The sequence below is a fragment of the Elephas maximus genome, chromosome 20 (genome assembly GCF_024166365.1).
Source record: "Elephas maximus indicus isolate mEleMax1 chromosome 20, mEleMax1 primary haplotype, whole genome shotgun sequence".
In the NCBI taxonomy this organism is placed as follows: Eukaryota; Metazoa; Chordata; class Mammalia; order Proboscidea; family Elephantidae; genus Elephas; species Elephas maximus.
This window is the reverse complement of record NC_064838.1, coordinates 53,340,615-53,355,936: the sequence shown is the minus strand read 5'-3', so window position 1 is coordinate 53,355,936 and position 15,322 is coordinate 53,340,615. Positions and strand designations below refer to the sequence as shown.

At 38.5% G+C, this 15,322-nt stretch overlaps 1 protein-coding gene across 1 annotated transcript in view; it reads left to right on the top strand.

Moving 5' to 3' along the window:
- The window catches only part of PRKAR2A (protein kinase cAMP-dependent type II regulatory subunit alpha), an 85,418-nt gene that overhangs the window by 22,350 nt on the left and 47,746 nt on the right, over nt 1-15,322 (top strand). Inside the window, exons 2-4 of the mRNA XM_049862191.1 lie at nt 6,316-6,351; nt 11,498-11,550; nt 13,863-13,946. Coding sequence (XP_049718148.1) covers nt 6,316-6,351; nt 11,498-11,550; nt 13,863-13,946 — 173 coding nt within the window. The remainder of the gene's footprint in view (nt 1-6,315; nt 6,352-11,497; nt 11,551-13,862; nt 13,947-15,322) is intronic.

Genomic DNA, 15,322 nt, shown 5'->3' with positions numbered 1-15,322 from the left:
CTCTAGACCAGGTACTTTCCTTCTCTCCCTCTTCCTGTATGCTCCCAGAGCACTCTGCATTTGCCTCTGTTGTAATAGCTGTAATGTGTTTTTCAGTTTTTTTGTTCACTCCCCCACTAGATCCTAAGATCCTTGTAGGCAGGACCCATATCTGAATCACCTTTATTTCCCTACTGGATAGCATAGTGCCGGTCATAGGAGGGGCTCAGTAACTATTTGTTGAATGGTTGAATGAATATGTATTTGCAAACAACTGTATTGAATGACTTTTATTTAATTCAAAGATAGAGGAATTCATACAGAAGAAATAATGTAGAAGAAAATCGTGATTTTAGAGCAAGCTATTTGACAAGTCAGCCCACAAGAGAGCTTATTTGAGAAGTTTGGTGTTTAAGGGAAGCTATGTGAATCTTATAGCGAGAGGCTCTAAAAAGGTCAAATAAGAGTCAAATAAGAGGGATATAAAATACTAGACAGACAAATGGGCAAGACTCAGTGAGGTAGGTTTCATTGTTAGGATACCTTCGTTTGTACCAGCAGAAACTGCCATTTCAGGTGTGGCTAATTGCCTCCATTAACAGCTGCACCCTTTGCCATGAGAAAAACTGGATGATACCTGGCTACCATTACTGAACATTTTGATCAAAGATTCTATAAAAGAGTCCTGATCAAAAGGGGGGCGGGGGAGGAATGCAGAACAGAATTTCAAATTTCATGGGATCCAGACTTTGAGCCATGGAGACTAGATGAAACCCTGAAACTATTGCCCTGAGATAATCTTTAAACCTTAAACCAAAAATATCCCCTGAAGTCTTCTTAAAACAAAACAATAGTTTAGCTTAACTAATAAAGAATGTCTGCCCTGAGCTTTGTGTTATTTTAAGATCTGTCTATATGGGATTAAATTGATGACAGCAACCTCCGAAGATTAGATAGGAAACTTAGGGGCAATGAGTTTATGTTAATGGCAGAGGAACAACTCAGAAAAGGAGGGTAAGAATGATTGCACAACTGGAAGAATGTAATCAGTGGCACTGGATTGTACGTGTAGGAATTGTTGAATTGGTGTCTGTTCTGTTGTGTATATCTCAACAACAACAGCAAAAAATGATAAAAAGTGAAAATTATAAAAAGAAAGAAACTGCTCTTCCAAAGCAAAAACCCCATTTGAACTTTTTCATTAAGCTTCGAAGACTACTTACCTAGTTTAACCAGCATAAGACTGTATAGAAAGAAAAAGTGAAGAAGGAATAGCAGCACTCTTTGCCTCTTCTGACCACAGAAGGCAGAAAGAATTTGTATGTGAGTTTATGGTGAATGGTTTTTTTCATCTTTTTTCTTTTTTCTTGTGAGCCAACAGTGAGCCCTCTGGTTCACTGAGTCTCAGAACCCCAAATGGGTTGCTCAGCAGTTTTTTGGGGGGCTTTTCCCACTTCATTGAATGGTCCTTCTTGATACCCAGCCCCTCCCTCACCTATGTTTCCAGCCACCCTGGGACTTTTACACTTCCCCAAAGACTTTTCTTGCTGATGGGGCTTCTCTGAGGCTATTTCATTTGCCTACAGGTGCTCTTTCATTCCCTGGCCTATGGGACCCTGGTACACCTGCTAAGCTTTAATGGCAGCCCTTCCTGGCTACCCCCCTCATTATGAGTGACCACTCTTATGGGCCTGACTAAAAGCTTCATATCCCACTTTTGATATTTACAGTATTGTGCTATGCTATATTGGTCTACCAAACACAAGGCCCTCATTATACCTGATTTTTAACATTGTCTTTTCCATAACACTACAAAAAAACCGAGTAGAAAGAGTTCAGTATTTGTTTGCCGTTCTCTTGGCCTTCAGTACCACTCCAGACTGAGGGTTAGAGTGAAATTCCTTTGCTTATTTCATCCCTTCTTCAGTTTGGTCCTGGTATTCATGTGAAGCACAGTTAGGTTTGTTTGTTTTTATTTGATTTCCATTTGTTTTTCTTCTCTACTGTTCCTTACTGCTTTAATTTTATTTTTCTGATATGTATAAAATTAACCTGCTTCCAAAAGTCAAACTATACAAAGAAATATACTCAGAGAAATTTCACTTCTTTTATTCCTTCCACTTCATTCCCCACCATCACATCTGATAGATAATAAACTTCGTTGTTTCCTGGATTATTCCTTCTGCCTTTTTTTTTTTAGGATTAAGTGAGTTTATTACATAAGTTATTTTTACTATTTATTTCGAAATAATTATAGATTCAGAGGAAGTTGCAAAAAATATGTATGGATGTACCATTTACCTTGTTTCCCCAAAAGTAATGTCTTGAGTAAATATAGTAAATATCGAAACAAGGAAATTGACATTGGTATAGTTCATAGAGGAAACCCTGGTGGCGTAGTGGTTAAGTGCTACAGCTGCTAACCAAGAGGTTGGCAGCTCAAATCTGCAGGGTGCTCCGTGGAAACTCTATCAAACAGTTCTGCTCTGTACTGTAGGGTTGCTATGAGTTGGAATTGACTCGACGGCAGTGGGTTTGGTTTATAGTCCATAGAGATTGGGTTTTACCAGTTATACATTCACTCCTTTGTGCATGCTTATGCAATTCTATCACATATGTAGATTTGTGTAATCATCACCTCACTCAATATACAGGACACTTCCATCATAACAAAACTTATATCCACACAAATACCTGAGCATGAATGTTTATAGCAGTTTTATTCATAATTGCCAAAACAACCAAGATGTCCTTTAATAGGTGACTGAGCAAACAAACTGTGATATATCCATAAAATAGAATATTATTCAGCAATAAAAAGGAATAAGCTATCAAGCTGTGAAAAAATATTGAGGAACCTTAAATGTATATTTCCAAGAGAAAGAAACCCATCTAAAAAGGCGACATACTATAGAATTCCAACTATATGGCATTCTGGAAAAGGCAAAACTCTAAAGACAATAAAACATTCAGTGGTTGTCAGGGGCTGAGGGGACAGAGTGAGACAAATATGTGGATCACAGGAGCTTTTTAGGGTAATAAAACTATTTGGTATGATACTGTAATGGTGGATACTGTCATACATTTGTCAAAAACCCATAGACATGTACAACAAAAAGAGTGAACCCTATTGTAAACTATGGACTTCAGTTAGTAAAAATGTATGAGTATTCATTCATCAGTTGTAACGAATGTACCACACTGCTGTGCCGGGAATTACTAATTATGGCCCTTCCAGCCGTGGTCTTATAACTCCCACCCCAGTGATTGGGCAGGACTGTGTGATAGGGTCATTGTGGCCCACCAAATGGATTGGTCAGTTTTGCCATCCCGCTGGGCTTGAAATGAGCCACCCCAGAGGCAGGAAAAAGGAGAATCCCACCACCACCAAGGAAGAACAGCTGGGAGCTGTTCTTTGGACCTGGGATTCCTGTGCTGGGAAACTCCTGGAAGCAGGAGACCGAGAAAGAGAGCAGCTGTAACCCTGAAGATAATGAGAAGCAGTGACAGGAGAGACCCAGCAGCTGAAGATGGTGTGGTAGGTGTCCCAGCCCACAGAGAGAGAAAGCTGAGTGCCTTTGAGCAGAGGCCTAGGGCCAGGGAGAGGCATGCCTGTGAGCACAGCTGGGAAGATGCTGTCCTGATGGAAAAACTGTATCCTTGAGTGTCCTTGAGTCTGAATTTTAACCTGTTACTTCCATAATAAACCCCGTAATTGTGAGTATGGTCTGTGAGTTCTGTGTGGCAATTACAGTGAATTACTGAACCCAGCAGAGAACTAGAGAGTGCCAAGGGAAGGATGGTTGGTGTCAGAGTTGGTAAAGATGGTGGAGAGAGAAGGAATCAGCCTTAGCCTATTGATCTTGATTTTCCTTCCCCCTTGTGAAGTTAGAGGAGGTCAGACACTGCCCCCACACCATTTTTACACACACTAATGCAAGGTGTTAATAATGGGGGAAACTGGAGGGAGGGGGGTAATAGTAGCTCGCTGTACTTTCTGCTCAGTTTTTCTGTAAACCTAAAACTGCTCTAAAAAATAAAGGCTACTGATTTAAAAAATCAATGTAATCAACAATATCAACAGACTAAAGAAGAGAAATAACATGGTCATATCAATTGATGTAGAAAATACATTTGACCAAATCCATCACCTATTCATGATAAAAAATTTTCAACAGACAAGGAATAGAGGAGCCATTCCTCAACTTGATAAAGAGCATCCACAAAAATTCTACAGCTAACATCATATTTGATGATGAAAGCCTGAATGCTTTTCCTCTAAGATTGGGAACAAAGCAAAGATGTCTAGGTGGGTGTAGTTATAAAGAAGTAGCACAAAGGAGCTTTGTGATGATGGAAGTCTCCGACATACTAATGTGATACTTACCACACTTAATACTCTTTTCCTGCTTAAAAACCGTGTTTTAATTATCAGGTCGTGTCAGCCTTTAAGGCACTCAGGAGTAATAAAGTAATTTTTGTTTCTTTTGAAATTGCATTATATTTTCAAGGCACATGTTTCAGATCAGATAAACTAAACTTGGCACAGTGGTTAAGTGCTCAGCTGCTAACCAAAAGGTCAGTGGTTTGAACCTGCTCCTCAAGAGAAAGATGTGGCAGTGCTTCCATAAAGACTACAGCGTTGGAAACGTTATGGAGCAGTTCTCTCTGTCCTATGGGGTCACTATGAGTTGGAATCAACTCGATGGCACACAACAACAATCTAAATTTTAAGTCTTTCTGTTCCCTGTCAATATTTATGATAGAAAAATGAGAGTGTTCTTGGCATTGTTTCCTTGTAAGAATGGCGTGGTGTCAGACCTTGCCTAGCTTCACAAGGGGGGAGGATAATCAACATGATCAATGTCAGCCCAAAGCTGATTCCTATGAGTTGGAGATCAGACATACCTCTAACTTCCAGCCCTTTTTACCTATTCTCACACCAGCTGTCCTTTCCACATCACTGTCTACTTCTCTGCTGGGTTCGATAATTTTTTGCAGTGGCCACACACAACTCACAGACCATACTCAAGATTATGGGTATTTATTAGGGAAGTAACAGGAACAACTCATGATCAGGACAGCTCCGTCTCCGGCTGTGCCAGCAGGCAGGCCTCTGCTTTCAGGCCCTGCTCAGGTGTGGCCTCTTGCTCTTAGCCTGGCCCCTTGCTCTCGACCCAGGTCCCCACTCAGGCAAGTGTTACAAAGCTCTTTAGCTCCACCAGTAAGTACTCAGAGGCACTCCACTTTGTCAGGAAGCTTCCTGCCTGAAGGTGTCAGTTCTCTCTTGCCCTGTGGGTTGGTGAGCCCACTGTAACCACCTCACTCCATGGGTTGGGAAGCCCACCATGACATCTCACTCTGGCCTTCTGGTTCTGCTGCCACTGTTTTTCTTCCACTGGACTATGCCGTGCTTGCTGCTGATACTCACCGTCCCTTGCTGTCTCTGGTGTTAGAGCTGTCTCCTGGGTCTAGGAGGTTCTCACTGCAGGTACCCCGGGTCCAAAGAATGCTCTGCTCCTAGCTCTTCTTCTTGATGGTAGTGAGGTCCCCCCTCCAACCTCCGGGATTGGCGCCTTTTAAGCCTGGCAGGATGGCAAAACTGATTAATCCCCTACAAGGGTTCCATGTACTTTATTTGCATGGTCGCACCTCCACAAGGAGCCCTGGTGGTGCAGTGGTGAAGAGCTTGGCTGCTAACCAAAAGGTTGGTAGTTCAGATCTACCAGCCACTTCTTGGAAACCCTATGGGGGCAGTTCCGCTCCCATTTTAGTGTAATACTCATTAAGTGATTTAAAATGAAATTCAAGTGATTTATCTATGAAATCTGGAGATTATCATTAAAGAAGGAAACTTAGTTACTATTTATTTCTGTTATTACAATAAATTCGGTAGACTTCTTACTTGTTTGGTATGACACCACTTAGATGGAACATAGATGTGAATAACGAACTTGCCACTTTGAATATGTCGAAGTTATGGAGACCTTGTTTTCAAAGAGATACTTTATTTTCAGTTTTGCCTTTATATGATCATATTGAACAACTATTTATGGTTGAGTATGGAGCCCTGGTGGTATAATGGTCAAGAGCTTGGCTGCTAACCAAAAGGTTGGCAGTTCAAAATGAACCAGCCGCTCTTTGGAAACCCTATGGGGCAGTTCTACGCTGTGAGTTGGAACCTAACAACAACATCAACGACAACCATGAAAAAGTATGAACTCACCCACTACTTGGTATTGAGGTGTTTAATTCTGTTGTCTTTGGAAAAAGGGGGTAAAAATGGGATCATGTGATACAACGATGACTAAATGTTGCTTCTTCTTTCATTTGCAGTTCCAGTTCCTAGCAGATTTAATAGGCGAGTATCAGGTATGTGTTCTCTTCCATTATGTACCACTAGAATGCTATTTTAAGATAAGATTATCTTAAAATAAAAATAAACTGATCCCTTAAATAAAAAGATAAGTTAACAGCATTACAGAACAAGTAAAATTACCTGTAGTTTCACCATTTGATTTTCATTTTTAAGTGCTGAGTATGTATGTACATATTTTTATTTTGCTATAACCAGGTGTGGTTTCTCTCTTTGCATCTATGTAAGTGATATTTTTTCATGTTCATGATTATGGTTTTTGAAGACTGCTTTATATATCATATCACAATTGCTCGGATACTGGCCATTTTGCACCCCACCCTTCCCATCTTTTTTTTGTATTTTAGATTATGTTGCCATTAACTTCTTTCATACAGCTTTGAGCCACTTGAATTATTTCCTCAGTAACAGTCTTGGGAGTGGAATTCTCTGGTCAGAGACTGAACAGTGCTTGGCTTTTTCTCTGTGTTGCTTTCTAGAGATAGCCTGCAGGATAGGCCTCAGGGAGAAAGGCACCCTGCATAGGCTTCTTCTCTACCACCATCTCACCAGTGTGGAAGGCGGCCACTCCTTTAATTTAGGAGATGTAATAGGAATTTTTTTTTTTTATATGAATAGGAATAGTAACTCAGATTGTTTTATTTGGCATTCCTTTGATTATTAACAAAAATGAATGTTTTCAAAATATGGAACATGTATTTGTACTTTCTTCTATGGGACTAATTTGATAATATTTTGCTCATTTATCTATTATGGCCTAGATTTTTTAAAAATAAACTTGAGTAAACTTTCTATCATTTTTTTTTTAACTTTTTGAAATTTTTAATAGAAAAACTTCCTGGTTGATTGTTCTCTCTTTTTTTGGTAGAAATGAAAGGATTTTTTTCTCGCAAACACATTTTAATGATTCACGTTTCTGGATGAAGGAAGCACCAATTAGAATTTGGAAGGAGAAATTATGCTTGATAATCTATTTTGTTGTCATTTTGTACAGTTTCTTATTACTGACTAGTGACATCTGCTGGAGAACTGAAGCAAAATAAACTTTTTAATAAGAGTCTGTGCTGTTCTTTAGTCTGCATTTTCAGTAAGTAGTTCAGAAGCACCTCCTGACACACAATGTTGTTCCCAAGGCTTTAGGGAATTACAAGGATCCTGGGCCTACCCCCATGTAACTCCTGCACTGAGACGAGCTCCTTGATGTGCAAAACCACAAGGGGCACCAAAGTAGTCATAAAAATAGATTTTTACAGAGAAAATGAGGGAAGTAATTTGGGACCAGGACTAGAGGAAGAAGGCAAAGGGAACTAAGTCTGGAGTTGAAGAGGAAAGAAAATTCAAAACCAGTTTTGAAAAATTAAGGCATAAGGCTTTTTCACAAATAGAAAGCATACAAATAATTTTAATGAAAATGGCTCCTTTTGTTTAAGTCATAGTTATGTATCTTTAGACATAAAGACTGTAATTTAACATTTGCTGCCTCAGTTATATTAATGTCTAAAAATGAGCTAGTTGCTGAAGTTCTTTGCTCCAAAATCAGAAGCACAGCAAGCCTGGAAATAGGTTAGCCCAAGACTAAGTGTACTTATTAGTAAAATCCTATTAGCCTTACGATTTATGGCTTTTTTTTTTTTCACTTTTTTTAAAAGGAATTTTTTATAATACAGGAAAATAGAAAAAAAAATAACAACACCCGTGTACCCATCTATCTCTATCTTCCAAAGTGAAAGCTTTTTAAACGCATTGTTCTAAGTAGACATTTTAAAGTCGTAGATCAAGGAGTAACAATTGAAATAGGCTGCATAAAGGTCACTGTCTTAGTTTCTTAGTGCTGCTGTAATAGCAGTACTGTAAGTGGGTGGCTTTAATGAACAGAATCTTATTTTGCTCACAGTTCAGAAGGGTAGAAGTCTGAATTCAGGGTACCAGATCTAGGGGAAGACTTGCTTTTCTCTCTGGGGTAAAATACTTGTCTCAGCTTCTCTAGCATTCTTCTCGGCATTTTTAAGTTCCTTGGTGATCTCCATGTGATGTTTATACTCCTTTTATGCTTACTTATCTTTGTTCCTAATCTGTTCTTTTTATATCTCAAAGGCGATTGGGTTTAAAACACATCTTACACTGATATGACCTCACTAACGTAACAAAGAAAATGCTCTTCCCAAATGGGATTATATTCACATGTGTAGGGGCTAGAATTTCAACACACAGTTTTGGTAAAGCGACACTGTGTACTCCTTTCGTCTTCTTTTTGACGCTTCCTGTGTTGTTTAGTATTTTCCCCATAGAATCCTTTAGTATTGCAACTCAAGGCTTGAATATTTTCTTCAGTTTTTTCAGCTTGAGAAATGCCGAGCGTTTTCTTCCTTTTTGGGTTTGTAACTCCAGGTCTTTGCACATTTCATTATAATACTTTGTCTTTTCAAGCTGCCCTTTGAAATCTTCTGTTCAGCTCTTTTACGTCATCATTTCTTCCTTTCGCTTTAGCTATTCAGTGTTCAAGAGCAAGTTGCAGAGTCTCTTCTGACATCCATTTGGGTCTTTTCTTTCTTTGCTGTCTTTTTAATGACCTCTTGCTTTCTTCATGTATGATGTCCTTGATGTTATCCTACAGCTTGTCTGTTCTTTGGTCATTAGTGTTCAGTGCATCAGATCTATTCCTGAGATGATCTCTAAATTCAGGTGGGGTATACTTTTGTGGACTTGTTCTAATTTTCTTCAGCTTTATCTTGAACTTGCCTATGAACAATTGATGGTCTCTTCCACGGTCAGCCTCTAGCCTTGTTCTGACTGATTATATTGAGCTTTCCCATCATCTCTTTCCAAAGATGTAGTAGATTTGATTCCTGTGTATTCGGTTGGCAAGGTCCACGTGTATAGTCGCTGTTTATGTTGCTGAAAAAAGGTATTTGCAATGAAGAAGTCGTTGGTCTTGCAAAATTCTATCATGCAATCTCCAGCATTGTTTCTATCACTAAGGTCATATTTTCCAACTACTGTTCATTCTTCTTCGTTTCTAACTTTCACATTCTACCAAATTTTGCTTCAGTAATTTAATAGGAATAGTTCAAGGAGTTGGCATTTACTGCATTCCAAGTACATTGTCTACTTGAATCCTTATGACCATCTTCAGAGGGTACCCACTACCGTCAGCCCTCGTGTGCAGAAGAGAAGGTGAAGAGTTGCGGTAAATCACCCCAGGTCACACAGCTAATGCAAATAATTGAGCATTTATTAGAAGAAAACTTTCTCAAGCTGCAATGACCTGTACTGTGAAGAAGGAACAAGTTTGCAACTTTCTGAGTAATACCAGTGATCGTATCTAGACCATTCCTGGCAAAACAGTTTTATCAGTAGATACAAAACCCATTTTATTCACTGGATGATTCATTGTCTTTTGCCACTAATGCCTAAGGGTAAGATTTGAAAATCATGACTTGTACTGACACTTCCTATTCTCATCCTTCATCCGCTCCATCTTTGTATCCCCCTTCTATCCAGTAAGAAGCCTGGTTCCCGAAAAACATCTATTTACTTATTTACTCACTACTGTACTGTGCACAAAAGAGTTTTGGAATTGCTGTACTAGGATTGCTACCAATAGCAGTTCCTCTTTGCCCTTGGACTGTATCCCACTGAGAGTGAACATAGTACTATGCTTAGAAGCTACTTAGAATAATTCTGCTTTCTTTCTCTGTGGTTATGTTATCAGTCTGATGCATGGTTAGGTTTACATGCTTCTCTTTGTATTCAGTTTTAGGATCCTCCTACCCTTATCAATTTAATTTTTTAAATATGTAAAACATCAAGAAGGAGCCCAGGTGGCACAGTAGTTAAGCGCTGAACTGCTAACCGAAAGGTAGGGAGGTGAAACCCACCGGTCGCTCCTCTCCTCTGAAGAAAGATGAAGCAATGTGCTTCCATAAAGATTACAGCTTTGGAAACCCAGTTCTGCTCTGTCTTATTGGGTCGCTATGAGTCAGAAATGACTCAACAGCAATAGGTGTTTAAAACTTCAAAACTATATAAGACCGTTGCTCAGAGAAATTTAGCTCCTTTTACTATCCTTTCTTGCTTTTACTTTAAAAAAAAAAATTTTTTTTTTGCTTTTACTTACACTCTAGAAAATACACTAGGAAAACAATTTCATTACTATCTGGTTTATCCTTCCCTTATTTCCTTTTGGAAAAATATGCGTCCATATATTTATTTTCCCCTCATTCTTACTTCTTTTTCCTCATGGAAGTCCTTTAGTATGGAAAGGATAGCATATTGTATTCTCTTGTACACCATGCTTTTTTTCTTAACTCTCTTAATTCTTATAGCTGTATTATTCAAATGTGTACTTATGTCATTTTGATATTTTGCTATACAAATAATGACAAAATCAGTATTTTAAAAATCTTTGATTATAAGAACAAAGACAAGTCCTGTAGGCATCTAGCCACAAACACAGGTTACTTATAAAGTAAATCAGGTTAGCTTTAGATCTCTCTTATTATGTACCTGGAACAGACCCTGACCCATAGTATTTGTTTTGTTTTCAAATTCATTCATATTTTTAAGTTATACATGCACATAACTGAACTATTTTAATGACTCCTTATCACTAAGCTTATATTACATAAAAAAAAAAAAAAAAAACCCAGTGCCGTCGAGTCGATTCCGACTCATAGCGACCCTATAGGACAGAGTAGAACTGCCACATAGAGTTTCCAATGAGCACCTGGTGGATTCGAACTGCTGACCCTTTGGTTAGCAGCCATAGCACTTAACCACTACACCACCAGGGTTTCCATATGTTGTACTTAATAGTTTTTCTCCCCTGCCCTCGTAACTCAGCAGAGGCAACACCTATACTTGTTTGTCCTTGCCACTACCATAGAATTTAGTAGGTGATATATTTTCTTGTCTCCCTCTGATTTGGGACCACCAATCCCTAGAGAGCTGGGTTTTCAGCACTTAACAGAATGCCTGTCACTAGTGGGTATTTAATATATTTGTTAACTGAAAAAAGGAATAAAAAAGATCATAAGAGCTTTCCTTAGAAAACAGCGAATAAAAGGAAATTATGCTACTTCCTATTTGTTCAGTAAAAAACACACTTCTGTTTAATACATTTTCCTCTTTCTCTCAATTTAGTCTGTGCTGAGTCCTACAACCCTGATGAGGAAGAAGAAGATACTGATCCAAGGGTAAGAACTACAGCAGAGGTGTTATTCTCCACTAACTCCTTCCTTCCCCCATACCAAAATCTAATCATGCTAATAATCAAATAAATACAAATTAAAATGTTAACGAGATGAGATTTTTTATTGAATAGATTGACAATATTAAGAAGAATGAGAAGGATTGCCTAGCTGTAGCCTTCAGAAACCTTAAACATAGTCAAGCCAATCCACTCAGCAGTTCACTGAATGAAAATTCATCTCTAACAATTGGATCTTTCCCAAGGATGTATAAACAGGGATCATTGCAGTATTGTAATAGTGAAAAATGGAAACAAATGATCCAAAGTCAGGATTGTCAGGGGTTAAATTATGGTATTGAAAATGATTCTACAGATCTAGGGTTAATGACATGGAATGGTGTTTGTGTGAGGTTCCTCTTTTCCAGCGTTTTGTGAAAGAAATAAAAAAAATTTTTTTTAATATATTTATCTGTTTATTTGTATGTATGTAAGAGAATTGTATCTGGAAGCATAAACCCCAGAGGTCAACAGTGGTTGTGACAGGACTAAGGCTGATTTTTTTTAACTCAGTTTTTTTAAACTTCTATATAATTGACGTGAATTACTTTTATAAAAGCAAATACAAACCATCATTTTTTAAAACTTGGTATTATAAAAGAAACTTTAATGATTTGTCATGTATGCCTTAAAATGAATAACCTATGAAAGATTTCTGAGGCATTCTAAAAATAAAATGCTACCATTGTGTGAATATAATAGACATGTAGATTAAGACATTTTTTATTCTAGCTATTATAAAATTCTTGATGACTTTTAGAAGTTAAAACAGTTTTTGCTAATTTTTTTATATTAAATTTAAAATATGTAACATTTTTGACATGTTATTTCTTATCAGATGAAATATCTTTTTTTAGAGTGAAGATGAAACTTAGGAAGGAACTTGAAAGGTCTCTCAATTATGACAGCAATATTCGGCAATAATTATTTTTTCTAATTCAATAAACAGTTATGGAATATCTGTAACAATAGGAATAATAATAATAGTTTTGAGCACCTACTAAATGTCATAAACTGTTCAAAACAGCCTGCATGTTAACTCATTTATTCCTCATGACAACTAATTCATAAGTACCAGTTACCATCTCCACTTAAAAGTCACTAGGCAACGCAAGACTTAACGTGAGCTCTTGATTATTTGCCTTTAAATGTTCTTCTCCTCCCACAGTCATTCCCAGCTCAATTCATGACAGCTCCATCCTTTCAGTTGCTCAGGTCTAAAACTTTGGGGTCACCCTCAGCTCCTCTTATTCTTTGATACCCACATCCAATCATTCAGCAAATCCAATGGGCACTATCTTCAAACATCCAGTATTCCACTACTTCTCAGTACCTCCATTGCAACGACCCTGGTCTGAACCACTGCCATCTGTCACTGGAATAATCACAGTAGCCTTCTAGCTTTCATTTTTGCCTCTCTCCAGGCTGTTCTTCATTCAGCAACCAGTATGATCTTTTTAAAACATGAATCAGGTCTCTTTCTTTCCTCAGTCAAAATCCTCCAATGGCCCACATGTCACTAGAGAAAAGTCCTGTTCTTCCATGACTTACAATGCCCTCTGTGATTTGTTCTTACCCATACCCCATCCCCAACCTCTTCTCCACCTTGATCTCTTACCTTCACTCTACACAGCCACACTGGCCTCCTGGGTATTTCACAAACATGCTACTCAGGCTCCCACCGTAAGGCATTGTTTTCCCTTCCTGTTCCCTCTGCTTAGAGTGCTCTTCATACAGACGTACCCACATGACTTGTTCCATTGGCCAGCCTTACTTCAGATCTTTACACAAATATCACCTTCTCAGGGTTGCCTCACCGAGACACACACATACACTTCTTATATCACTTTCCAACATATTTTATGTATTTACTCAATGTGAGGGCAGATGTTTTTGTCTATAGATTCACTGTTATGTTCCCAGAGCTAGAACAGTGCCTGTCACCTAGTAGGTGCTCAATATTTATTGAATGAAGAAATCTAGCACCCTTTTTTCCCATAAAGGCCCTGAGGCTCCCAAGGGGTAGCTCACCTGCTGCCAGCCACACAGCAGATGACTCCCAGGTTGGCACTCTTCACCCCCATATCAGATTCCCTTTCCATGTCCAGGGCACTGCTTGGGATTTGGGTAAAATTAAAATTATAGTAAAAAATGCTTTTACTTTTCCTACTTTTTAGGAGAAAGAAATATACCAATTTATAAGTGAGTAATATTAAAATGGAATAAAAAAAATTTCCCTGGTTTCATTTGGATTGACAGGTGGTTCATCCCAAAACTGATGAACAGAGATGCAGACTTCAGGAAGCTTGCAAAGATATTCTTCTCTTCAAAAATCTTGATCCGGTAACTCTGACTTTTAAAACATTTTTGCCGTAATGGTCTTTTAGGTTTTTTCCCATTTGTCACTTAAACAATTTTTAGCATTTTAGCCACAATCAAATAGGCATAAAACTTTAGTCGCATCTTACTTAACAAATGTTTTCATTCTGTTGACTGCCATAACCCAGATGTGAGCTTTTTAGAAGACTTTTAGTATTTTTCTGGGCTGTTTTGGTGCTTCCTCCAAGACAAGTGAAAGTAAATACCATTTATGACCATGCAATTTGGTCTTTGCAAGGGAATGCTCAGCTATACATGACCCTGGCTTAGTTTGAAGTATCTGGATTTATGCTGCAAATAATTTGGTTTCTCAGAGGATACCTGTGTGACAGTATCTTCATTGGGCAGCATTTCACCCTCTAGAAGTGTGTGACTGCTTCTCGATGAAGACCTCAGGGATGAAGCACTTCATGTGAGTGTGTGTCTACAAAGCTCTGGCATAGGATCTATGGCCTGGGGTCTGTTCTTCTCATGGTGGAGAGCAAAGGCTACCTCCTGGGGACAGGGAATCTTCAGATTTCCTGTTTTCCCTCAACTTTGAAGCCCACACGTTAAAGCTGAGTGGCTGATGTGTTGGGCCTGCTGGGGAATGAATCCCAGAATGTGCAGAGATGGGAAGGATGAGACTAGACTTCCCCTACTATTCACCTCCTGCAAGTATGGTTCCTGAAGACATCCCCACAGCCTTTCCTGGGAATGTGACTGGTCAGACATGAGCCTGTGATCCATCAGTCAAGGGAATCAGCCATCCCTGTTACCTGTAAACCAGTCCATTCAGCGGCTTTGTAGTTTACAGAAATAGCCAGAACTTTCCTCAGAGCTTGTTAGTCTGAGGCTGAATAAAACAAGGATATGAGCTCAAGGAAAGACTGGTTTTAAGAAAACTGGTTTGTCAGTTGTTTTCCCCAGAAGACCTATCAGTATCAAAGGGAAAGGAATTCTCTTGTTCATGTACCCTTAATAAAGCTTATTGTAAGTTTTTACCATCAGAGTTGTTCTAAGAGAAGTTGCTGTATCAATATAATATTCAGAGTTTTCTTAGTCTTGGAGGATACTTACCATTTTGGTATTGAAACATTATGACTGTGATTTTTCAGATTCAATTTCATTTTTTCTAATATTTTATCGTGAAAATATTCGAGTATAGAGCAAAGTTAAAAGAATTTTACAGGAACACCCATAAATCCACTGCCCAGATTCTAATATGAACATATTACTCTGCTTGTGATATCATATGCCATCTAACCCTCCCTCACAAAGGGGTCAGCAAATATGTACTATCTGTTCAACCTTTGGAAACCCTGGTGGCGTAGTGGTTAAGTGCTATGGCTGCTAACCAA